Source organism: Haliaeetus albicilla, chromosome Z (assembly GCF_947461875.1).
Source record: "Haliaeetus albicilla chromosome Z, bHalAlb1.1, whole genome shotgun sequence".
NCBI classification, from domain to species: domain Eukaryota; kingdom Metazoa; phylum Chordata; class Aves; order Accipitriformes; family Accipitridae; genus Haliaeetus; species Haliaeetus albicilla.
The window spans coordinates 44,971,825-44,992,437 of NC_091516.1; the positions used below are offsets into that span (position 1 = coordinate 44,971,825).

Genomic DNA, 20,613 nt, shown 5'->3' on the forward strand with positions numbered 1-20,613 from the left:
AGTTGCTAATTGTAAAAATTAATTTACTGCAAATGTGTCTTATATTATGAACCTTACTGTATTTTGTAACAAACCAAAATATGCAAGTTTGAATCCTTTTGAGATTTTGGTGGGTTTATTTGGTTGTTTGAAGTCTTAACAGGAACTGAGTCCTTTGCATCATCTTGCAGAATCAGGCCTGTGAAAGGAATTTGTCTCATGAAATGTTGTAAGTTAAGGGGCTTTGTTTTATTTTTGCTATGTGGAAGAAGGGAAGTGATGTGTGGTTGAAAGGTAAGGGAAGGATTGTTAGGCTTAATTATTGTTCTGTTTCTAGTTGATGTCAATTTGGGAAGTGCATGAAAAGCTTGTGAAGAAGAGCTCTCTGTGTGAGTCGTACACAGAAGGGGTCCCTGTCAAAATTGGAACACATGTGTGCAACTTGTTTCATCTCACTCAAAGTTGTGTTTTGTCTAAATAGGCAAGTCTTTATCATCATTATGAGCCACCATAGCATTTATTCTTCCAGGTTGCAGTTCAGTTGAGGCAGTCTTTGTGGTATGCAATCAATTATGGTTTCTGTTACCATGATTGGAATTTGAGTCTTGTACTTGAATCACATAAATTTAAAAAAAACAAAAACAACAACAACAACAACAACAAACTTGTAAAATTTCAGGAAGACAGAACATTGGACTGAGGTGAAAGTAATACTGGCTGAATTTCTGATACAGCCAGAGATTTCCTGGCTTTGACTGTCCTGTCCTTATGACTTTGGACAAGCCACTTAGCATGCTGGAACTGAGGAAGAAGTACTAGGAAAGGTGGTGTCCATCAGGGATCTGTACTGGTAACAGTACTGTTTAATGTCTTCATCAATGACATAGACAGGGGGATCAAGTGCACCCTTGGAAAATTTGCAGGTGACACCAAGCTGAGTGGTGCAGTTGCCATGTCTGAGGGATGGGATGCCTTTCAGAGGGACCTGGACAAGCTTGAGAAGTGGACCCATGTGAACCTCATGAAGTTCAGCAAGGCCAAATGCAAAGTCCTGCACTAGGGTTGGGGCTACCCCTGGTATCAACACAGGCTGAGGGATGAAGGGATTGAGAGCAGCCCTGCAGAGGACTTGGGGCTACTGGTGGATGAAAAACTGGACATGAGCCAGCAGTGTGCACTGGCAGCCCAGAAAGTCAACCATATCCTGGGCTGCATAAATAGAAGGGTGGCCAGCAGGTTGGGGGAGGTTATTCTGCCCCTCTACTCTGCTCTGGTGAGACCCTACCTGGAGGACTGCATCCAGCTCTGGGGTCCTCAACACATGAAAGACATGGAACCACTGGGTCCAGAGGAGGGCCACAAAAGTGATCAGAAGGATGGAACATCTCTCCTGTGAGAACAGGCTGAGAGAGCTGGTGGTGTTCAGCCTGGAGAAGAGAAGGCTCTGGGGGACCTTTCAATACTTATGGGAAAGGTGGGGACAGACTAGGGCCTGTATCAATAGGACAAGGGGTAATGGTTTTAAACTAAAGGAGGGTAGATTCAGACTAGATATAAGGAAGAAATTGTTTACAATTTCAGGTTTTTGGCAGAATTGTTTAGGGTGGTGAAACACTGGAACAGGTTGCCCAGAGAGGTGGTAGATGCCCTATCGCTGGAAACATTCAAGGTCAGGTTGGATGGGGCTCTGAGCAACCTGACCTAGCTGAAGATGTCCCTGCTCATTGCAGGGGGGCGTGTACTAGCTGAACTTTAAAGTTCCCTTCCAACCCAAACCATTCTATGATACTATGAAATTTTCCCCCTTCTCAACATGGTGGGATTAAAAAAATAATTGCTGTACATGTATTCTTTTATCATATTCTGATTATATGAGTGAGATTTTTACTTTATTATGCAGTGGTTCCAATACTACTAATATACTAAAATGCTTAAATTAAAAAAAAAACAAATCAAACTCTTCAAGACCAAATGTGTGTATAATATGTCAGTAAACATTTGCTTTCCTTTGCAGTTACCTGTGGCATATTCCTCTCACCTACATAACTAGTAGCTGCAACTTTACCCATTGTACAAATGCATATTTACTGGACCAAAAGTCAGGTATGTGGCTCAAAACTTCAGTAGCAAGTTACTTAAGTGTTGTAGATTAATGATCTTTCTAAGCACACACTTGCATAAGATGTGAAGGTGAAAGCATACATAGTACAAAATAATTGCAGAGATCTCGAGGCAAGGACTACTGGTGGTGTCATCATTACAGAGTTGGTTCCCTGTAGCATTATATGTACAAGTAAATGGCAGCAACTGGGGCAGAAGCACAGGTTTGGAATTTGTAAAAGCCTGTACTCTTTTCATCCCAGCGTGTGCAACAAATCTCTCAAACTACGTGTTCTTTACAGAGTGAGTAATGGGAGAGTTGCTCTGCCAGTGTACTGAAATGTGAGGAAGTCACTTTCCACTGAAATATTGTTTTCTTGAATGGTATAAGAAAATATTGCATCTGGAACAGATTAAGTTTTTGAGAAAGCTGTTGTAGAACTTGAAACACGTAGATTTTTTTTCACATAAACTCTCTGCTTTTGCTGCAGTGGCTAGTTTCGACCCTAAATTGCTAGTCTACGGTGGTTTGGGTTTTTTATTTTGCCCTGGTTTTTTTCTTTACCAAGTGAATAGTTGCTATACACTTTTATGTAGTATTGTGCTAAAATCAGTTTGGCTGGTCACTTTCCACTGACATGAATAGTTTTTTGCATTTTATTGAAGCTGGTCTGACTCATAGTCTTATGTCTGCTGATGTATTTTCTTCTCCCCTGTTAAAGTTACTATTCAGTACATTCAGTTACTGGCAATTATTTTTAATTCATAAACCTGTCTTGCACCTCTACTTTTTGAAATGAAACTATAGAAACTTAAAATCAAATTCCTAGAGCTCATCTTGACATTTTTACTGTTTACTGATTTTTTACAAACTGCCACCCCTCTAAAATGACTTTAGAAGTACTATAATTAAAGTAAATAATTTTGGTTTATGTCATCCTAACATTGGTTTTACAAAGCCTTCAAGTTATTCCTGGCCTTTTTCATTTGAGATGAAGTTTTAGAAAATAATATTATGAATTATCAGAATGGAAAACCAAAGCTGTTTAATTTAATGTGTTCTTGATCTTATTAGAACTAATAGGTAAGTAGCCCGATTTCATCATTTTTGTTTCACCTTAAATGGCTCTGTTGGTGGTCTCGTTTTCATCATACTAATTCCTCACTCAGTGTAAAAACTTGGATGGGGAGGATATGAGAGTAGGAGAGATGTACAAAACAGTTTGGGGTAGAATATTTGCTAAATTTCAAAGGCATTGTAGGTGCTATGCAAAATGATGGTTTTGGCAGTAGTTATAGAATCAACGGAAATGAAGAACTTTTTCCCAAAGCCTCTCTTCTTGTATCCAGTTGACTGAAACTAGAGTGTGGCCTTCTATCTACTTAGTACCATCTCCATTTCTCTAATTCTTTATATGATGTGTGTAACTGCTCTTTTTATATATATATATATATATATATATATATATATATATATATATATGAAAGTGGGCAGGGGGTTGTTTGAAAGGAGGACTGGATAGGAGAAAAATTATTGGACCAAGTAATTAACTACATAGATACAACTTGGGGCAGATTGTGATATTGTTCACTCAATCAGATGTAGGAAGAAGGAGGAAGAAGTACAACCTGGAATTTGGAAGCCTTCCTGTGAAACCTTTATACTGGCTATTCCTTCTTCATAGTAGGGTGAGCTAGTGGGTGGAAAAGGATTTATTGAGTCTCTGGAACCAGTCTATTTCATAGATTTGGATCTGAACAAACAGTTGCTAAATGTTTGTTTCTGCTGCTGATTGTTTGTCCATTAGCTGTCATTGAACTTCCAGAAGAAGTGGAATGGATAAAATTCAACGTGGACATGAATGGCTATTACATAGTACACTATGCTGAGGACTGGAAAACGCTGATTGATCTGTTGAAAAAAAACCACACTGCTCTGAGTCCTAAAGACAGAGCCAATTTGATCAACAATATCTTCAACCTTGCAGGGTAAGACTTTTATATTGGTAAACACAGTTAATATGTGTTTAAATTTTTTTCCAAGTCAAAGAAGATCAGACTTAGATTCTAGAGAAAACTGCTTCAGAGAAGTTTTAATTCAGCCTTTATTAGCCTATTGAAACCTTTCATCATTCACTATTTTTTTTAAAGTTATTTCACTGATGCTTCTATATTGCTGTTATCTCCCTTTTCTTTATAGCAGCATCCATTTATTTGCATCACAAAGATCCACATGATAGCTTCCAATTCTGAAAGACATTGTTTTCTTCAGTGTCTGATAATCTGCCTAGTGGACTGTTTTCCTGCACTCTGTCAATGAGTGCTCCACTTTAGAGAAGTAAGCTATTTGCCTCCCAAATTTTTACTGGTTTCCTCCCTTGTCTTTCACCACTGCTTTCAGAGCAGGTGGAGGCTGAGCATTCTGGATGGCCTCTTTGACAGCATCTTCCTGTATCTGAGTACCCTCATTTATGATAAATATTTTCAGACATCATTGTCGCACTTCCTTACCTGTTTTCATTTTTGTTAATCGAAGGCATTGTTAGTGGCCATTGTTGCTGTCTTACTAATGTTATAATATAAAAATGTCAACATCTAAAGTGTTTCTTATGTTACTCCCTCTATTCACCTATCCCTCTTAACGTAATGGAGAGTATCACTTCTTCTTTCAGAGAGTGCTTTTGTTTTGGAAGCCATTTTAATGTTTGTATTCATTGACCGATAGTCTAGGAAAAGAGTCTCTGGGAAAGGCCTTTGAGCTGATTGATTACCTTAACAAAGAGAGCAGCACTGCACCACTCACTCAAGCTTTGTTTCAACTGAGTCTTATATACAGCCTTTTAGAGAAAAAGGGTGAACAACAACTGGCAGCACGAGTCATGGTATGTCTTAATTTTCTGTAAATTATAATTTAAAATAATTAGCTCTAGTGTTACTTATAGTTACATTATCTTTTAAAGTGTTGACTGTTGAACATATTCACTAATCTCACTAAATTGGATGGGGATTCTAGATAGTCACCAGTCTTCCCTGCTTTTGTTAAGTAGTAATGATGTCTTACTGAAATGCTAAATTTTTTTTATCTATTTCCCCACGCACACTCACCCCCACAATGCTTTGTAGGGAATGTAATGCAGTGGAGCACAGCAGTGTCTGGGGATTTGCTATAGTGGCTATAAAGGTCAATGTAGTACAGATATGTAATTAAACAGAGTCCATGACATTTTTCTAATACAGAAGAGTTATTTCCAAAATTATTAGAATGGCTGGAGATTGTAGATCTAACTGCTTTGTATAAAGGCAGTGGAAAAAAAAACAACCTATTTTCTGTAAAAATAGGAGCACATGAATGGTTGTCATTGTCCCACTCCAGCTGTGTGATAGATTAACACGTCGTGGTTTAAACCCAGCCAGCAACTAAGCACCACGCAGCCGCTCACTCCCTCCCCACCACCACCCAGTGGGTTGGGGGAGAAAATTGGGAAAAGAAGTAAAACTCGTGGGTTGAGATAAGAACGGTTTAACAGAACAGAACAGAAAAGAAGAAACTAATAATGATAATGATAATACTAATAAAATGACAACAGCAATAGTAAAAGGATTGGAATGTACAAATGATGCACAGTGCAATTGCTCACCACCCGCCGATCGACACCCAGCCAGTCCCCGAGTGGCGATTCCCCGCCCCCCCACTCCCTCCAGTTTATACACTGGATGGGACGTCCCATGGTATGGAATACCCTGTTGGCCAGTTTGGGTCAGCTGCCCTGGCTGTGTCCTGTGCCAACTTCTTGTGCCCCTCCAGCTTTCTCGCTGGCTGGGCATGAGAAGCTGAAAAATCCTTGACTTTAGACGAAACATTACTGACCAACGACTAAAAACATCAGTGTTATCAACAATCTTCACATACTGAACTCAAAACATAGCACTATAGCAGCTACTAGGAAGACAATTAACTCTATCCCAGTTGAAACCAGGACAACACAATACAGTGCTACAGACTTAGCATGAAATCAACATCGTAGCCTCAGTGCTTGCTGAGGAAATGTCTTTCATTTCTGTTTACCTTCTTATTATGAAACCTCCTCTTTATATTCATCTACAGGTTTAAAATTATTGTTGCTGCTTTACATTGTAGAACATCAGCAAAGGGATTTAGTCTAGAAGGAAAATTATTAAATGATTAGATAAAATAGCAGATGTTTTTCTTTAAACTAGGTAAGGGTAATTAGTGAGTGCTTATGGAAACTTAAAAGAAATAAAAAACCACTGCTATAATAATTTTCCTTATCCAATATTTATTCAAAGTTTTTACAGATCTGCTGTGATAAACAGCCCAAGCTATGGTTTGCAATGCAGTGTCTATGAGGTAATATTTAAGTTCAAGTGTTTCAGCTGAGATGGGGTAGCTGGTCAGGCATCTAGCTGTGGTTTTAGCAAGCTACAAAACTACAAACATGAAGGGTGTTCAGCCTATAGATGAAGGTTGGTTGGTTTGTTTGTGCTAAACTAAGGTCTATTAACTGTCACTTGATGGAATTGAAAGCAGTTAAGCATACAGGAATTGTAGTTAGTTGAGATAGTAAGCTGACTGCATACAAGTCTGAACTGTAGCTAGAAGAGTAGTCTTCAGTTTCCATGTGCAATTTAAGATGTAGACCTGGCCCATATTTCAGATCTATGTGGTGTCTGATATTTATTCATACAGGTAAGAAATGGTATATGTAAATTGGAATAGGTAGATGAAAAACTACTATGTTTAACTTCCACAATTCTAAGCCTTAACTTTTTTTTTCTTTTTTTAAACTGATTTTGTATATAGAAAATCCTCTTGGGAAGAATTAGCTTTTGCTAATAATTTTTCCTCTTTTAGCATAGAATAGACCACCTGCTTGGAGATAAAATTGATCAACAGCGTTGGACAGATCATGGGACCTTGTCTGAACGAGAGCTCCGGTCAACGCTGCTAGCTTTTGCCTGCACCCATAATATGAGAAACTGTAGAACAACTGCCACGGAGATGTTTGAGAAGTGGATGAAGTCTAATGGAACAATGAGGTACCACAAAAACTGGGCTTCCACTTCCTTTATCTACCTGTTTTCCAGTTACCTTGCCTCCATTGTTTTGGGGAAAAAAAAACAACAAACAAAACAATCAAACCAAAAAAACCCCACACCACCACCATCGACTGAATATTGATAAAGTTCTTCATTCTGTCTTTCACCGTTCCTCATGTAGAAGTAATTGGTGTTTTAAGATGAGAGAGAGAACTGTGCTAGAATTTAAGACTTCGTCTGCAGTCTCATTAAATGTCACTGCAAAACCAACCACAAATTGCTTCCATCTGCATTTCCTAAGCTGCATGCTCAAGGAGGATTACTTAGTAGCAACATCAAAGCATACTTTTTTATCTTGCAGAATTTATTCTGCTCTGGATTCATATGCATTTTGAGCCACAGAAAATTTCTCAGATTTTTGTACAGTTTATTGTTCTTTCATGTAACTAACATGATTTGCTTTTTCCTGGTGACTTAAAGTATTAGACTGGCATGAATTCAGTCCAGCAAATTTACAATTGCTACAGAATTAAATTGCTCAAAAGAGAGGCATCTCTTTCAGGCTAATCTTTTCATTTTGTGACTTTTCTTCCTTCTTTTCTCAGATGAGCATTTTTATGTCCCCCTTTGTTTGGTTGGTTTTTTGTTGTTGTTTTGTTTTGTTGTTGGTTTTGTTTTTCCCTGTAGTCTGCCTAGTGATGTTATGAAAGCCATATTTACAGCTGGAGCCAAATCTAGTAATGGCTGGGAATTCCTCCTAAAGATGTACTCCTCTTCAGTTTCTGAAGCAGAGAAAAGCAAAATGATTGAAGCCTTGGCCAGCACAGAAGATGTCAGAAAGCTGATCTGGTATGGAGGAGTCAAAAAGTTGTATGCAGTGTAAATTAAAAGCTTTAAAATCTTCTTTGAAAAAAATGCATTGCCTCTTTTGTATTGTTGGAAAAACTTCCGATTGCTGCAGAAAATCTGTCTGTATGTTTTGTACAAGCTTCCGTAAACATAAAGAACGCAATATTTTTCACTTTAAAATAATTTATGTAACAAAGTAGCTCAAAAGGCCAGATTCTGAATACTGGTTATGAGAAAACAATTTAATGTAAAGGCTTTGCACTACTGGTAACACAAAATTGCAGATTTTTTTGTGGTAAAGGTAACAAAATTGCAGATTGTTCTATGGAGTCTTAGAAGATTGGTGTATCTTTATAACCAAGATAATAACTAGTTGGGTTTGGGGGTTTTGTTTTGGTTTTTTTTTGTTTTGTTTTTTTCTTTTTTTCTTTCTCTCTTTCTTTTTTTCTTTGGGGGAAATTATGCTCCAACACCTCTATAGACCAAATCTCAGCACTGCATGGAGGACACCAAGGTTGTCCTGCTAGGTGTTTCTTGTTACAGCTTTCCTCTCTTAACTTTTCAATGTATTATATTTTCTTTTACAAGTTGTTAGAATTTACTTCATCTTTTCCAACAACAATGAAAATTCAGGTACTTGACTTAGAGCTACAGTCACTCTGATACTTGGAAACTAAAGCTAAATAAGTACAGTGGTTACAAAATGGAGCATCAGTGTGTTCCAGATGCCAGAAGTTGCTTGTTGTTTGATCTATTATATAATCTTTTCCGTCTAATTCAGGAGTCTCAGGAGACTCATGTGAAGATATGAATAGATGTTTTCTCATGTCCCTTTTCATATGCTTTGTCTTTTAGGTTAATGCAGAACTGCCTTGAAGGAGAAGTCATCAGGGCACAGGAGCTTTCTCATATCATAGCAACCGTTAGTCAGAGTTTGCCTGGATATCTGCTGGCCTGGGACTTTGTCAAAGAGAACTGGGAAAAGCTTACACGGAAGTATGTCTTTTGATGTAGCTGAAACATCACACTCACAGTGGCAAAAGCACCTGTTTGTTTCTTTCAAGCACGAGATAAATAGTTGGATTCATATAAGAAGATTTGTATTAAAATTGTAAAGCCTGTTTTAAATCTGATTTTACAAAAATAACTTGGAACATAAACTTTGAAGTCTTGCCAATAGTTGATGGGACTTTGAAGCCTCCTATAGCCTCATTCTAAAAAATCATGATTTGAATTTCTGTTAAAAGGATGCTGTCTCTAAGATGATTGGTGCAGATGCAGGATATTTATGTGGTTCAGATGCATTCAAAAGCATACCCAGGGAATTCATTTAGCATTTTTTTTTGCCTTTTTACAGCAATCCCCAAACCAAACAACCAAAAAATCCCGCGTGCTCTAGAAATATGTGTTCTCCTTAACTGTCTTTGAAGGCTACCCAGCAGAAAAGCTGGCCTGCAAGTCTTCAAAAAGCTAACAGTATGTGGAAAACTATTTCTAGATCCTCGTTTTGATTTGGAACAGTTTCACATTGCTAAAAAAGCTTCTTCTGGATGAAAATTTCTGCTCTAGCAGGCTCTTAATAACCAATATTAAAAAATTACTTTGCTTGAAATGAAATCTGGTTGCAAATTCAATTACTGTAGAGTTTTGGAATACATACCACAAACACAGGTCTTGGTATTCAGTGTGTGGTGTCCTCAATTCTTTACTAGTTGAGCTGTGATAGAAGTGTGAAAATTTTCCATGTCTTTTGTGCTGAAGTTCAGTTCTTAGAGGGATTAGGGAACTAGATGCTTGGACTTCTAAGACCTTGTATCTCTTCTGAAAAATGAGGTTTGTAAATTCCAGTTCAAGTGCTTTTAATGATTTCCAACTACTGAAGCAAAAAAGTAGAAATGTGTACATATACTGAACCTGCATCTTAAAGTGGCTTCTAGTTAAAAATAACTTCTTTGTTTGTATTTCAGGTTTCACCTAGGCTCATATACTATCCAGAATATCATTAGTTCATCAACTTCTCAGTTTGCAACAAAGGCACATCTACTTGAGGTTGGTGGCTTAATCTACCAGAAAGGGTTATTTTCTAGTGCCAATGCTGTTTTCATTTAACTAAGGGATAAGCAAAACATGTGTTATTTCTGTCCCTGAGGCCCTTTTGCAAGAATGTACATGTATTACTTTCCCTATTTCATACACGGCAAATATATACATAAACATGTTGAAGATTACATACTGAGTCTGTGGCAGAGTTGCATGTGGAGTTGAACCCAGCTATCTGTTTATACTGTTTTGTTTTCCTGTTCACTGGACACACTGTCTCCCCAAAATAATGATTTGGTCTAGGTAGAATTTTGGTCTAGATTTTGTAAACAAGCTTTGCTTTCTGCATCTCTGGAATGTGTTGGAGTGCCATAAAAATTGCTTTATGTTATTTTTCCTGTCAACAATCCCAAGGAGCTATTGTGGAGGTTGAGTATCAGTTAAGAACTGGTTAATAGCCGTTAGAAATCTGTTGTCTTCCTTAACAAGGCCTTGAAGTTAATGTGTCAAGAATGGTTTATGGTTTGGTGTAATGTTTTCATTGGGATAATTTGGTAGAGAGGGTTGTTTATGGTTTGATCTATAGTATTGTAAGTGTTAACATTGACAATTATAATGATGAGTGGGTGTGCTGAAGAGGGTTGCTTGCAACAATCCATTCTTTGTCACAGAATGAGACTCCTTTTCCAGAAGTTTGAGTGCTCTCTGATGAATATGATAAGTGAATATCTGTTTATTGGTGAAATAATTTACTGAAACCAAATGAGTTATTGCTGCAGTTCCCATGAAAAATGCTTTCCTTGCATTTTGGGAACTCCTTTGAGAGGTTTGCTTACTGCATAGACACAAATGATTCTCAGGAATGGATTTCCTGCAATATATGTGTAGCCTTTGCTTCTGAACCTATTTGTGTGGCCAGTGTTGATTTTAATTAAAATTTTATTTTTCTTTCTCTTCTCTTGCTATGCAGGTGAAGTCATTTTTTGAGTCAAAATCAGAGGAGAGTTCTCAGCTGCGTTGTGTAAAAGAGGCAATTGACACAATTCAGCTCAATATCCAGTGGATGGAGAGGAACTTAGCAAAGCTACAAGAACTGCTGTAGTGTGCATAATGCCATGGTGTGTCAGGCATTTAGGAGCTCTGTGGGCAGTTGCTTTGTTTCTTTTGCAAAAGCCAGGGTAAAACCAGGCATCACTGCAACATTGTTTGCACTATAAAGGAGTCTAGATAGCTCAGGGCATGTCTCAGATAAATTTTTATTTTCCTTGGAGGATTTATGAGCAAGATGTAAGTATTTATTCTGAAACTGTTTTCATCTATAGATCAAACATCTGCACAAATTATTAAATATGATTTTATATTTGAAACATATGCCCTTTCATTTGGAGTTGTGTTGTAGTTTCTTAGCAGTGGGTTAATATTGGCAGTTAGGGTCAGAAAGAGTTACCCCGGACTGTTACTTTTCTGCAGACTGCTCATTGAGCAGTAGACTTTTTCATGCAAAACTGTAGGTGGTTTCCACATTTATAGATATGGAAGCTGTTGTGAAACAATATCATACTTCAGATACATGAGTAGTAGCATATTTTATGAAGTACACCAGTTTGAGGCAAAATAGATACAGTTCCAATTTGATTTAAGTTTGGATTTTTTTATTTTCACAGTATTTAGGTTTTACACAAAAAAAATAAGAATAGTATCTCATGCTAACAGTACACACTTTAACATATAAAGTGTCTGGGCAGTAGTATGGTAAAGAAAAAGCAGATAGTAAACCCAATTGTTTTAGAGATGGGTTTTCCAGAAACACCTTGGAACTTTTACTCTAAATTTATTAGACATTTTTGAGAATCTCATCATTAATCATCGAACTTTAACTGATTTTGCTGTATTGATCTCTGAGCAGCTGCACACAATTGCATTTTTCCAGGTTGGTTCATCTGTTGACTGACTACTGATTTGTGCCCTTTTAACTACTGATTTTTAATTTCACCACTTGTTGCAGAGGGTCTGCAATTAATAGATGTGTCAGCCACTTCATTTGGGTAAACTTCTGTTTTTTCCTTGCCTGATAACTTGCACATCACTGTATAATTTCTGAACATTGCTCGCTGTTTGTGACATTAGCTTTAGGAAAGCTTCTCATTTAGATTTTAATGATTTATTCTTCTACAGTTGTGAAAAACCTTGTGAGACAAATCTTCAAAGTCTTTTAAAGAAAAGGATCTAAAACCCTAATGTGCTACATTAGAAAGGCAATATACCTATTGCATCTCTTTCAAAAGCAGTGAAAAACGCCATTGTTGAGGTATAGCATATATATACAACACGTGCAAGAGCAAACATACTTTTTTAACTGGAGATCTGTTCTATTTATTTCACTACTGATGCACCTTTTGTGTAATTCTTGCAAGCAGATTCAGACCTGTTGTTGTCTTATCATCATCCAATTATGTGATCAGTTATAAACTATGATGAAAGCACTAAAAATTAAAAATTATACTATTTTAATTAAACTAATTACAGCTACAGTAAATTCTGAAGAAGATGATAGTTTGAATTAGAGTTAAATTAATGGACTTAAAAATGTGTCACAGAGTAATTCAAGCTGAATGCTTTAATATATGAAACTGCAGCATTGGCTGTTTATTTGGTTAGCAAAAATTGTAAGCTATGATTGTTTAAACCATGCCATACTTTCCCATCTTTTCAGAATATATGTCAAAACTCCTGGAAAAGAAAATCCTCATTTTCCAGCTCACATTAGAATTGCAGATATTATTTTTAATCTTGAAATTATCAGAAAGAATGTTAGACCTTAAGAGTGTGCAAACACTTTTTTGCCCAAAAGGCCCAGAAATGAATAATTTTTACATGCACTGAAGAAGGAACTGGCAGTATGAGCATTGAAAATAAATCATACTTCCTTATAAGTTATGGAATTAGAATTGTAATTAAGTATGTTCTTGGAATTTTTGTACTGCCATGTGTTACAGCTTCATTTCCTCCTTTATTTTAAATCTTTGGAATCTCTACAGAAATAGTAGTTCCGTCTTTGCATATTTGTGTGTGTGTGTATATATGTATGTCATCTCTTTTTCTTTCTAGTCACTTCTTCATATGAAATGAGAAGTCAGTAGCAAACTTTCACTCTTCTCTCCCTTCTATCCTCTCACATGTGTTTTACCTTATCACTGACTGCAGTATTAAGGCATATAAAATTTAAAATGGAAAATGTGGAAGAAGAACCCATCTTCCTCCTGATTCCTGCTGTGGAATTTTAAAAAATTACTGGTTTTATTCAAATGCTTTAATGATGGATATGAGGAGGTAACATGAAGCTGAGTTTTAGACAGCAAACTATACCAAGAAAATCTGGGAAGTTGGGGATGTTGTGGAGGGATTATTGAATAATTTTTTCATTTTCTTATTTGTTGGATATGCATACTTTCGGTATGTCAGTTGTAGAGGTTTTAAAATAATTTTTCTGCCATGGAGTCATCAACCGTATTAAAAATTGTGCTGGAGTCCTTCTATGAAAAATGCTTAAATGTACTCCTCCCTTTTTGAGTATATTGGAAACTGATGAAGATTCAAATGGTGCAGGACAGAGAGCCATTGCTGACAAGGCTCCATTTTGGACATGGGCTTAGGGTAGGGTGAGGGTCAGGAAAAGGGTTAGGGTTCAGTGCCAGACAAAGTATATAGCCCAGCGCTAGGGTACTGTGAACAGGCTGCCAAGGGAAGGTGAGGGCTCACAAAAGCTTTCAGTCCTGGGCACTTTTTCTTGGAAGCCATAGCTGGCAGCATCCCTGTTGGACCTGGGGTCTGGCTAGGGTTAGGGTGAGGGTGAGGCTTAGACATAAGTGCAGGACAAAAAGCAGAGCCCCATTGTTTGTGGGGCTGCAAAGGGGCTGCCAAAGGCGGGGGGGGGGGGGGGGGGGGGGCTGCCAAAGGCATGGGTGGGCTGCCAAAGCTTTCAGTCCTGGCCATTTTTTCCTGGGAGCAATTGCTGGCAAGGCTTTGTTATGGACATGGCCTTAGGATAAGGTGAGGGTCAGGAAAAGGGTTAGGATTTAGGTGGAAGACAAAGAGCAGAGCCCCAGTGTTAGGGGGGGCTGCAAAAAAGACACCAAGGTAAGGTGAGGGCTGCCAAAAGCTTTCAGTCCTGGGCACTTTTGCCTAAAAGCCATAGAGCGTGGAGTGTCCCACTATACCTGGGTTCTCGTTAGGGTTAATGCAAGGGTAAAGCTTAGCCATAGGTGCAGGACAAAGAGCAGAATCCCAGTGTTTGTGGGGCTGTGAAGGAACAGCCAAAGGAGTGTGAGAGCAGTCAAAATCTTTAAGACCTGGAGCTGTTGGAACTGGGGTCTGTTACGGGTTAGGGCAAGGGTAAGAATTAGCCATAGGTGCAAGACACAGCGCACAGCCCCAGTATTTGTGGGGCTGTGAAGCAGCTGCCAAAGGAAGGTGAGGGCTGCCAAAGCTTTCAGACCTGGCCACTTTTTACAGGGAGCCATTGCTGGCAGAGTTTGTGATGGATCTGTTCTCTGCATAGGGTTGTAATCATGGTGTAGGTGATGGTTACATGCAAGAGCAAACACAGAGCTCTGGTTTGTTTGACTGTGAAGGGGCTGTCAAGGGAAGGTAAGGGCCACCAATACCTTTCAGTCCTGGCTACTTCTGTTCAGACCCCTAGGTGGTGGGTGTCTGGTTTGGAGCTGGGCTCTGGGTGAGGCTGAGGTGCAGGTGTGAGGGTCAGAGGGTAGAGCAACCACCGAGCCCCAGTGTTAATGGGGCAGCAAAGAGGCTGCCAAGGGAAGGTAAGGGCTGTCAAAAGCTTTCAGTCCTGGCCTGTTCTGTGTGAGAGTCCTAGCTGGCAGGTGTCCATTTCGAAGGTGAGCTCTGGCTAGGTTTATGGTCATGGTGTGGGATAGGATTAAGTGCTAGAGCAACCACAGAGCCCCAGTGTTGGTGGGGCTGTGAATGGGCTGCTGTCATGGTTTCAGCCCAGCCGGTAACAAAGGACTACGCAGTTGCTCGCTCACAGTTGCTCACTCACTCCTCCCTGCCCCCCTGCGGCGGGATGGGGAGGAGAATCAGAAAGGAGAAAAGAAAAAAAATGGAACCTCGTGGGTTGAGATAAGGACAGTTTACTGGGACAACACAAAAAGAGAAGTTACAGCAACAACAATGGTGCTAATAAAAGAATACACAGAACAAGTGATGCACAGTGCAACTGCTCACCACCCGGAACACGGCGTTCCGCCACTTCCTCAACTGAGAGCAGAAAGCTCTCCCCAGCCCGCTCCCCATTTATATACTGAGCATGATGTCACATGGTATGGAATAGCCCCTTGGCTAGTTCAAGTCAGCTGTCCTGCCTGTGCCCCTCCCAGGTTCCTGTGAAAATTAACTCTATCCCAACTGAACCGAAGACATTATCCACGCCTTATTTTATACCATCTACATCATGCCCAGATCCTACATTTTCCAATTAATCACCACCACTTTCCTTGTCTTTGATATATACATATATATATATATACACACACACACGTATATGTACACCCCCCCACACAAATAGCATTCCCTTAGTCTATGGGCCATCCCTCTAATGTGTCCATCAATTTTATTTAATCCATGACTTCGGGGCTCCATCTGTTGTAACAGTCCTTCAGGGTAGGATAAACGGTGTGTGTTATTGGATTGTTGCATGCTGCCTCTGGAGCTTGCAGCTGGTTTATTTGGTGCAACCCATGCCCATAGTCTGTGGGTTGAAGATGTCGATCTCGAGGAAATCGCTGGGCACCAGTTCAAGTTCCATCACTGTTGCACTTGGCTCAATTTCAAAGTCCATCCTTCAGTCGTTCAGGTACTTCTTACCTTGATATGGTATATAGCCACTATAGATGTAATGACATAGAGTGGCAGGTTATTTAGCAGTTAACATCATACAGCCTAATTCACTGGCTATTCTCTCCCAAAATCAAATCTCCCTGAGGTACACATCAAACTTCCCTATCCTTCTGCATCACCCACCAAGTGCACCTAGGTCCTTGAGAAAAAGCAGTCCCTTGGATGGGTTTGCCTCTGCCTGAGGCTGGACTAACCCAGCCTGTCTTCCCTAAAATACTCTTCATGCGCACTACAGGAACTTCATGTCCTTCTACAGTATGTGGAAGTCTTGGTTGGGCAGGGCCAGCCCAATTGGCAGATCTTCTAGTATTAACTAACCAGGTGGCTTTTGCTAAATATGTATCCCAATGTTTGAAAGTCCCACCCCTCGTTGCTCTCAGTGTAGTTTTTAGCAGTCCATTGTATTGTTTGATTTTTCCAGAGGCTGGTGCGGGATAGAGGATGTGATATACCCACTCAGTGCCATGGTCTTTGGCCCAGGTATCTATGAGGTTGTTTTGGAAGTGAGTCCCGTTGTCCGACTCAATTCTTTCTGGGCTGCCGTGTTGCCATAAAACTGTTCTTCAAGGCCATGCTGGGCAGTGGCATGGGACACAGGGTATATTTCCAGCCATCCGGTGGTTGTTTCCACCATTGTAAGCACATGACACTTGCCTTGGTGGGTTTGTGAGAGTGTGATATAGTCAACCTGCCAGGCCTCCCCATATATATATATTTCAGCCATTGCCCTCCATACCACAGGGGTTTTTGCTGCTTGGCTTGCTTAATTGCAGCACATGTTTCACATTCATGGATAACCTGCACAATTATGTCCATGGTCAAGTCCACCCCTCGACCACGAGCCCATCTATATGTTGCATCTCTTCCCTGATGACCTGAGCTATTGTGGACCTACCGAGCTATAAATAGCTCACCTTATGTTGCCAGTCCAGATCCACCTGAGACACTTCAGTCTTGGTGGCCTGACCTACCTGCTGATCCGTTTTGATCTTTTTCAGTGGCCTGACTCTTGGGTACATGAGCATCTACATGATGTACTTTTACTACCAGCTTCTCCAGCCAAACAGCAACATCTTGCCACAGTGCGGCAGCCCAAATGGGTTTACCTCTGCACTGCCAGTTGCTCTTCTTCCATTGCTGTAGCCACCCCCATGGGGCATTTGCCACCATCCATGAGTCAGTATAGAGGTAGAGCACTGGACACTTCTCTCTCAGCCATGTCTAAAGCTAGCTGGATGGCTTTCACTTCTGCAAATTGACTTGATTCACCTTCTCGGTTCCTTCAGCGGTTTCTGCGACTAGTCATGTAGGACTCCATATAGCAGCCTTCCACCTCCGATGCTTTCCCACAATGTGATAGGACCTATCAGTGAACAGGGCATATTGTCTCTCATTTTATGACAGTTTATTATACAGTGGGGCCTCTTCAGCATGCATCACCTCCTCCTCTGGTGACATTCCAAAATCTTTGCGTGCTAGCCAGTCTGTGATCACTTCCAAATTTCCTGGGTGATTGGGGTTTCCTATACAAGCCTGTTGTGTGATCAGTGCAGCCCACTTACTCCACGTGGCGTCAGTTGCATGATGCGTAGAGGAGACCCTTTGAACATCTAGCCTAGCACTGGCAGTGGGGGTGCTAAGCGGAGCTGTGTATCAGTACCATCCACTTCTGAGGCAGCTCAAACTCCTTCATATGCTGCCAATATCTCTTTTTCAGTTGCAGTATAGCGGGCCTCGGAGGATCCTCTGTATCCCCAACTCCAAAACCCCAGGGGCTGGCCTCGGGCCTCTCCAGGTGCTTTCTGCCAAAGGCTCCATGTAAGGCCATTCTCCCCAGCTGCAGTATAGAGCACATTTTTAACATCTTGTCCTGTCCGGACTGGCCCAAGGGCTACTGCGTGAACAATCTCCCACTTAATTTGTTCAAAAGCTTGTTGTTGTTCAGGACCCCATTTAAAATCATTCTTCTTCCAGGTAACTTGGTAGAGAGGACTTACAATTTGACTGTAATTTGGAATATGCATTCTCCAAAAGCCCACAACACCTAAGAAAGCTTGTGTTTCCTTTTTATTAGTCAGTGAGGACATAGCTGCTATTTTGTTGATCACGTCCGCAGGGATCTGATGACGCCCGTCTTGCCATTTTACTCCTAAGAACTGGATGTCCTGCACAGCTCCCTTGACCTTACTTTCTTTTATGGTAAAACCATCCTTCAAAAGGATTTGGATTATTTTCTTCCCTTTCTCAAAAACTTCTTCTGCTGTGTTGCCCCATATGATGATGTCATCAATATATTGCAGATGCTCTGGAGCTTCACCTTTTTCTAGTGCAGTCTGGATCAGTCCATGGCAAATAGTGGGGCTGTGTTTCCACCCCTGGGGCAGTTGATTCCAGGTGTACTGGACGCCCCTCCAAGTGAAAGCAAACTGTGGCCTGCACTCCGCTGCCAAAGGAATGGAGAAAAATGCATTAGCAATGTCAATTGTGGCATACCACTTAGCTGTCTTTGATTCCAGTTCATATTGAAGCTCTAACATATCTGGCACAGCAGCGCTCAGCGGTGGCGTGACTTCATTCAGCCCACAATAATCTACTGTTAGTCTCCATTCCCCATTAGATTTCCACACAGGCCATATGGGACTATGAAAGGGTGAGTGAGTCTTGCTTATCAATCCTTGACTCTCCAATTGGCAAATCAGCTTATGGATGGGGATCAGGGAGTCTTGGTTGGTGCGATATTGCCGCTGGTGCACCGTTGTGGTAGCAATTGGCACCTGTTGCTCTTCAACCTTCAGCAACCCCACAACCGAAGGGTCTTGGGAGAGACCAGGCAGGGTAGACAGCTGTTCAATCTCCTCCATCTCCAATGCAGCTATACCAAAGGCCCAACGGTACCCTTTTGGGTCCTTGAAATACCCCCTCCTGAGATAATCTATACCAAGGATGCACGGGGCCTCTGGGCCAGTTGCAATGGGGTGTTTATGCCACTCATTCCCGGTTAGACTCATTTCAGCTTCCAATACGGTTAGCTCTTGGGATCCCCCTGTCACACCAGAGATACAGATGGGTTCTGCCCCTTTATAACTTGATGGCATTAGGGTACATTGTGCACCAGTGTCTACTAGAGCCTTATATTCCCGTGGGTCTGACGTGCCAGGCCACCGAATCCACACTGTCCAGTAGACTCGGTTGTCCCTCTCCTCCACCTGGCTGGAGGCAGGGCCCCTCTAATCCTGGTTAGAATATCTGTTACTCACTTTTTGCACACGTGAATCAGAAGTCCCTTCAAGAGGATCAGAAATGAGATCGGCCCATCTACTGCGCCCGGGGGACTGCTCACGGGAAACTGGAGCAGCAGTTTTCCAAGAAGAATCTTCTTTTCTGGTTGCTTTTTCTCGCAACTCCCGTACCCGTGAATCCAAGACTGAGGTAGGTTTTCCATCCCACTTCCTCATGTCCTCCCCATGGTCACACAGGTAAAACCACAGGTTGGCCCGTCATGTGTACTTTCTGTCTTCTCGCTCTTGGGCAGAGGAACGCTTACTCCCAATAACTGCAATGCGGGCCTGTACAGGTGAGGAGGAGGACATATCCACTTTGAATTGCTGGAACTCTCGGGACAATTCCTCTACAGCTGAGACACAGGCCCGTAGGGAGGAAGAGAGACTTCCTTCATATTGCCGGAGTTGGACAGCCAATTCATCCACCGTTTGTCCATAGCCTTCTTTCCAGGACATTACTGCCAATGAGTTGGCATAGGTTGGTGGTGCACTTCGTAGAAACTTCCGCCACATCGGTTGTGTGCATTGGACTTCATCTGGATCTGTGGGTGACTGCGCATTTTCTGGATCGTTATAAATCACCTCCAGCACGGCTAATTCCCTCAGGTACTGGATACCTCTCTCCATGGTGGTCCACTTGCCTTGGTGACATGTAACTTCATCCCTGAAGGGGTATCTTTCCTTTACACCTAACAGAAGTCGCCTCCAGAGGCTGAGGACTTGTGTTTTTCTCCCAATCGCCTTGTCGATGCCCCCTTCCCTAGATAGAGATCCCAACTGCTTGGCCTCCTTACCCTCTAATTCCACACTACTAGCCCCCTTATCCCAGTATCGGAGCAGCCAGGTAACAATGTGCTCACCTGGGTGGCGGCTAAAATCTTTTCGCATGTCACGCAACTCACTCAGGGATAGAGATCGGGTAATTATTTCAGGTTCTGCCTCTTCCTCCTGTTCTTGCAGTGACCCTGGTTCATCTTCATCTCTCACTGAGCGAACTGATTTCTTTGTGTGTTTCTTTTTCTGTACAGGGGCGACTGATACTGGCACAGGTTGGTTCTCTGGTTTAGCTGCAGTATCTGTCACCAGGGTAGGGGCAGCCACCGTGCTTGTTGTCGGGGTAGGGACAGCCACGGTGTCTGTTGTCAGGGTTTGGGTAGCCATGGTGCATGTTGTCCTGTTTTCCATCTTTTCCCCCTTTTCCCCCTGAGGGTGCTGCATAATATCAAGCAGTGTTTGGTAGATACCAGCCAGGGCCCAGCACAGTGTAGTGAGTTGTGTGTCTCTGGGATAGCCACAGCATTTTTCTTTCAAATATTCTATCACTTCTTGAGGGTTCTGTAGTTGTTCGGGAGTGAACTTCCAAGTCACTGGAGGTAAGAAGTTCTCT

General features: G+C 41.1%; 1 protein-coding gene across 4 annotated transcripts in view; it reads left to right on the plus strand.

The window, feature by feature from the left end:
- Positions 1 to 13,086, plus strand: part of LNPEP (leucyl and cystinyl aminopeptidase) — a 69,650-nt gene extending 56,564 nt beyond the window's left edge. For all 4 annotated transcript variants that reach the window (XM_069776341.1, XM_069776340.1, XM_069776339.1 and 1 more), the window contains 8 exons: positions 1,994 to 2,082; positions 3,888 to 4,068; positions 4,805 to 4,961; positions 6,953 to 7,137; positions 7,825 to 7,986; positions 8,842 to 8,982; positions 9,954 to 10,035; positions 10,997 to 13,086. In XM_069776341.1, coding sequence (XP_069632442.1) covers positions 1,994 to 2,082; positions 3,888 to 4,068; positions 4,805 to 4,961; positions 6,953 to 7,137; positions 7,825 to 7,986; positions 8,842 to 8,982; positions 9,954 to 10,035; positions 10,997 to 11,128 — 1,129 coding nt within the window. In that variant the 3' untranslated portion in view covers positions 11,129 to 13,086. The remainder of the gene's footprint in view (positions 1 to 1,993; positions 2,083 to 3,887; positions 4,069 to 4,804; positions 4,962 to 6,952; positions 7,138 to 7,824; positions 7,987 to 8,841; positions 8,983 to 9,953; positions 10,036 to 10,996) is intronic.
- The last annotated feature ends 7,527 nt before the right edge of the window (positions 13,087 to 20,613 follow it).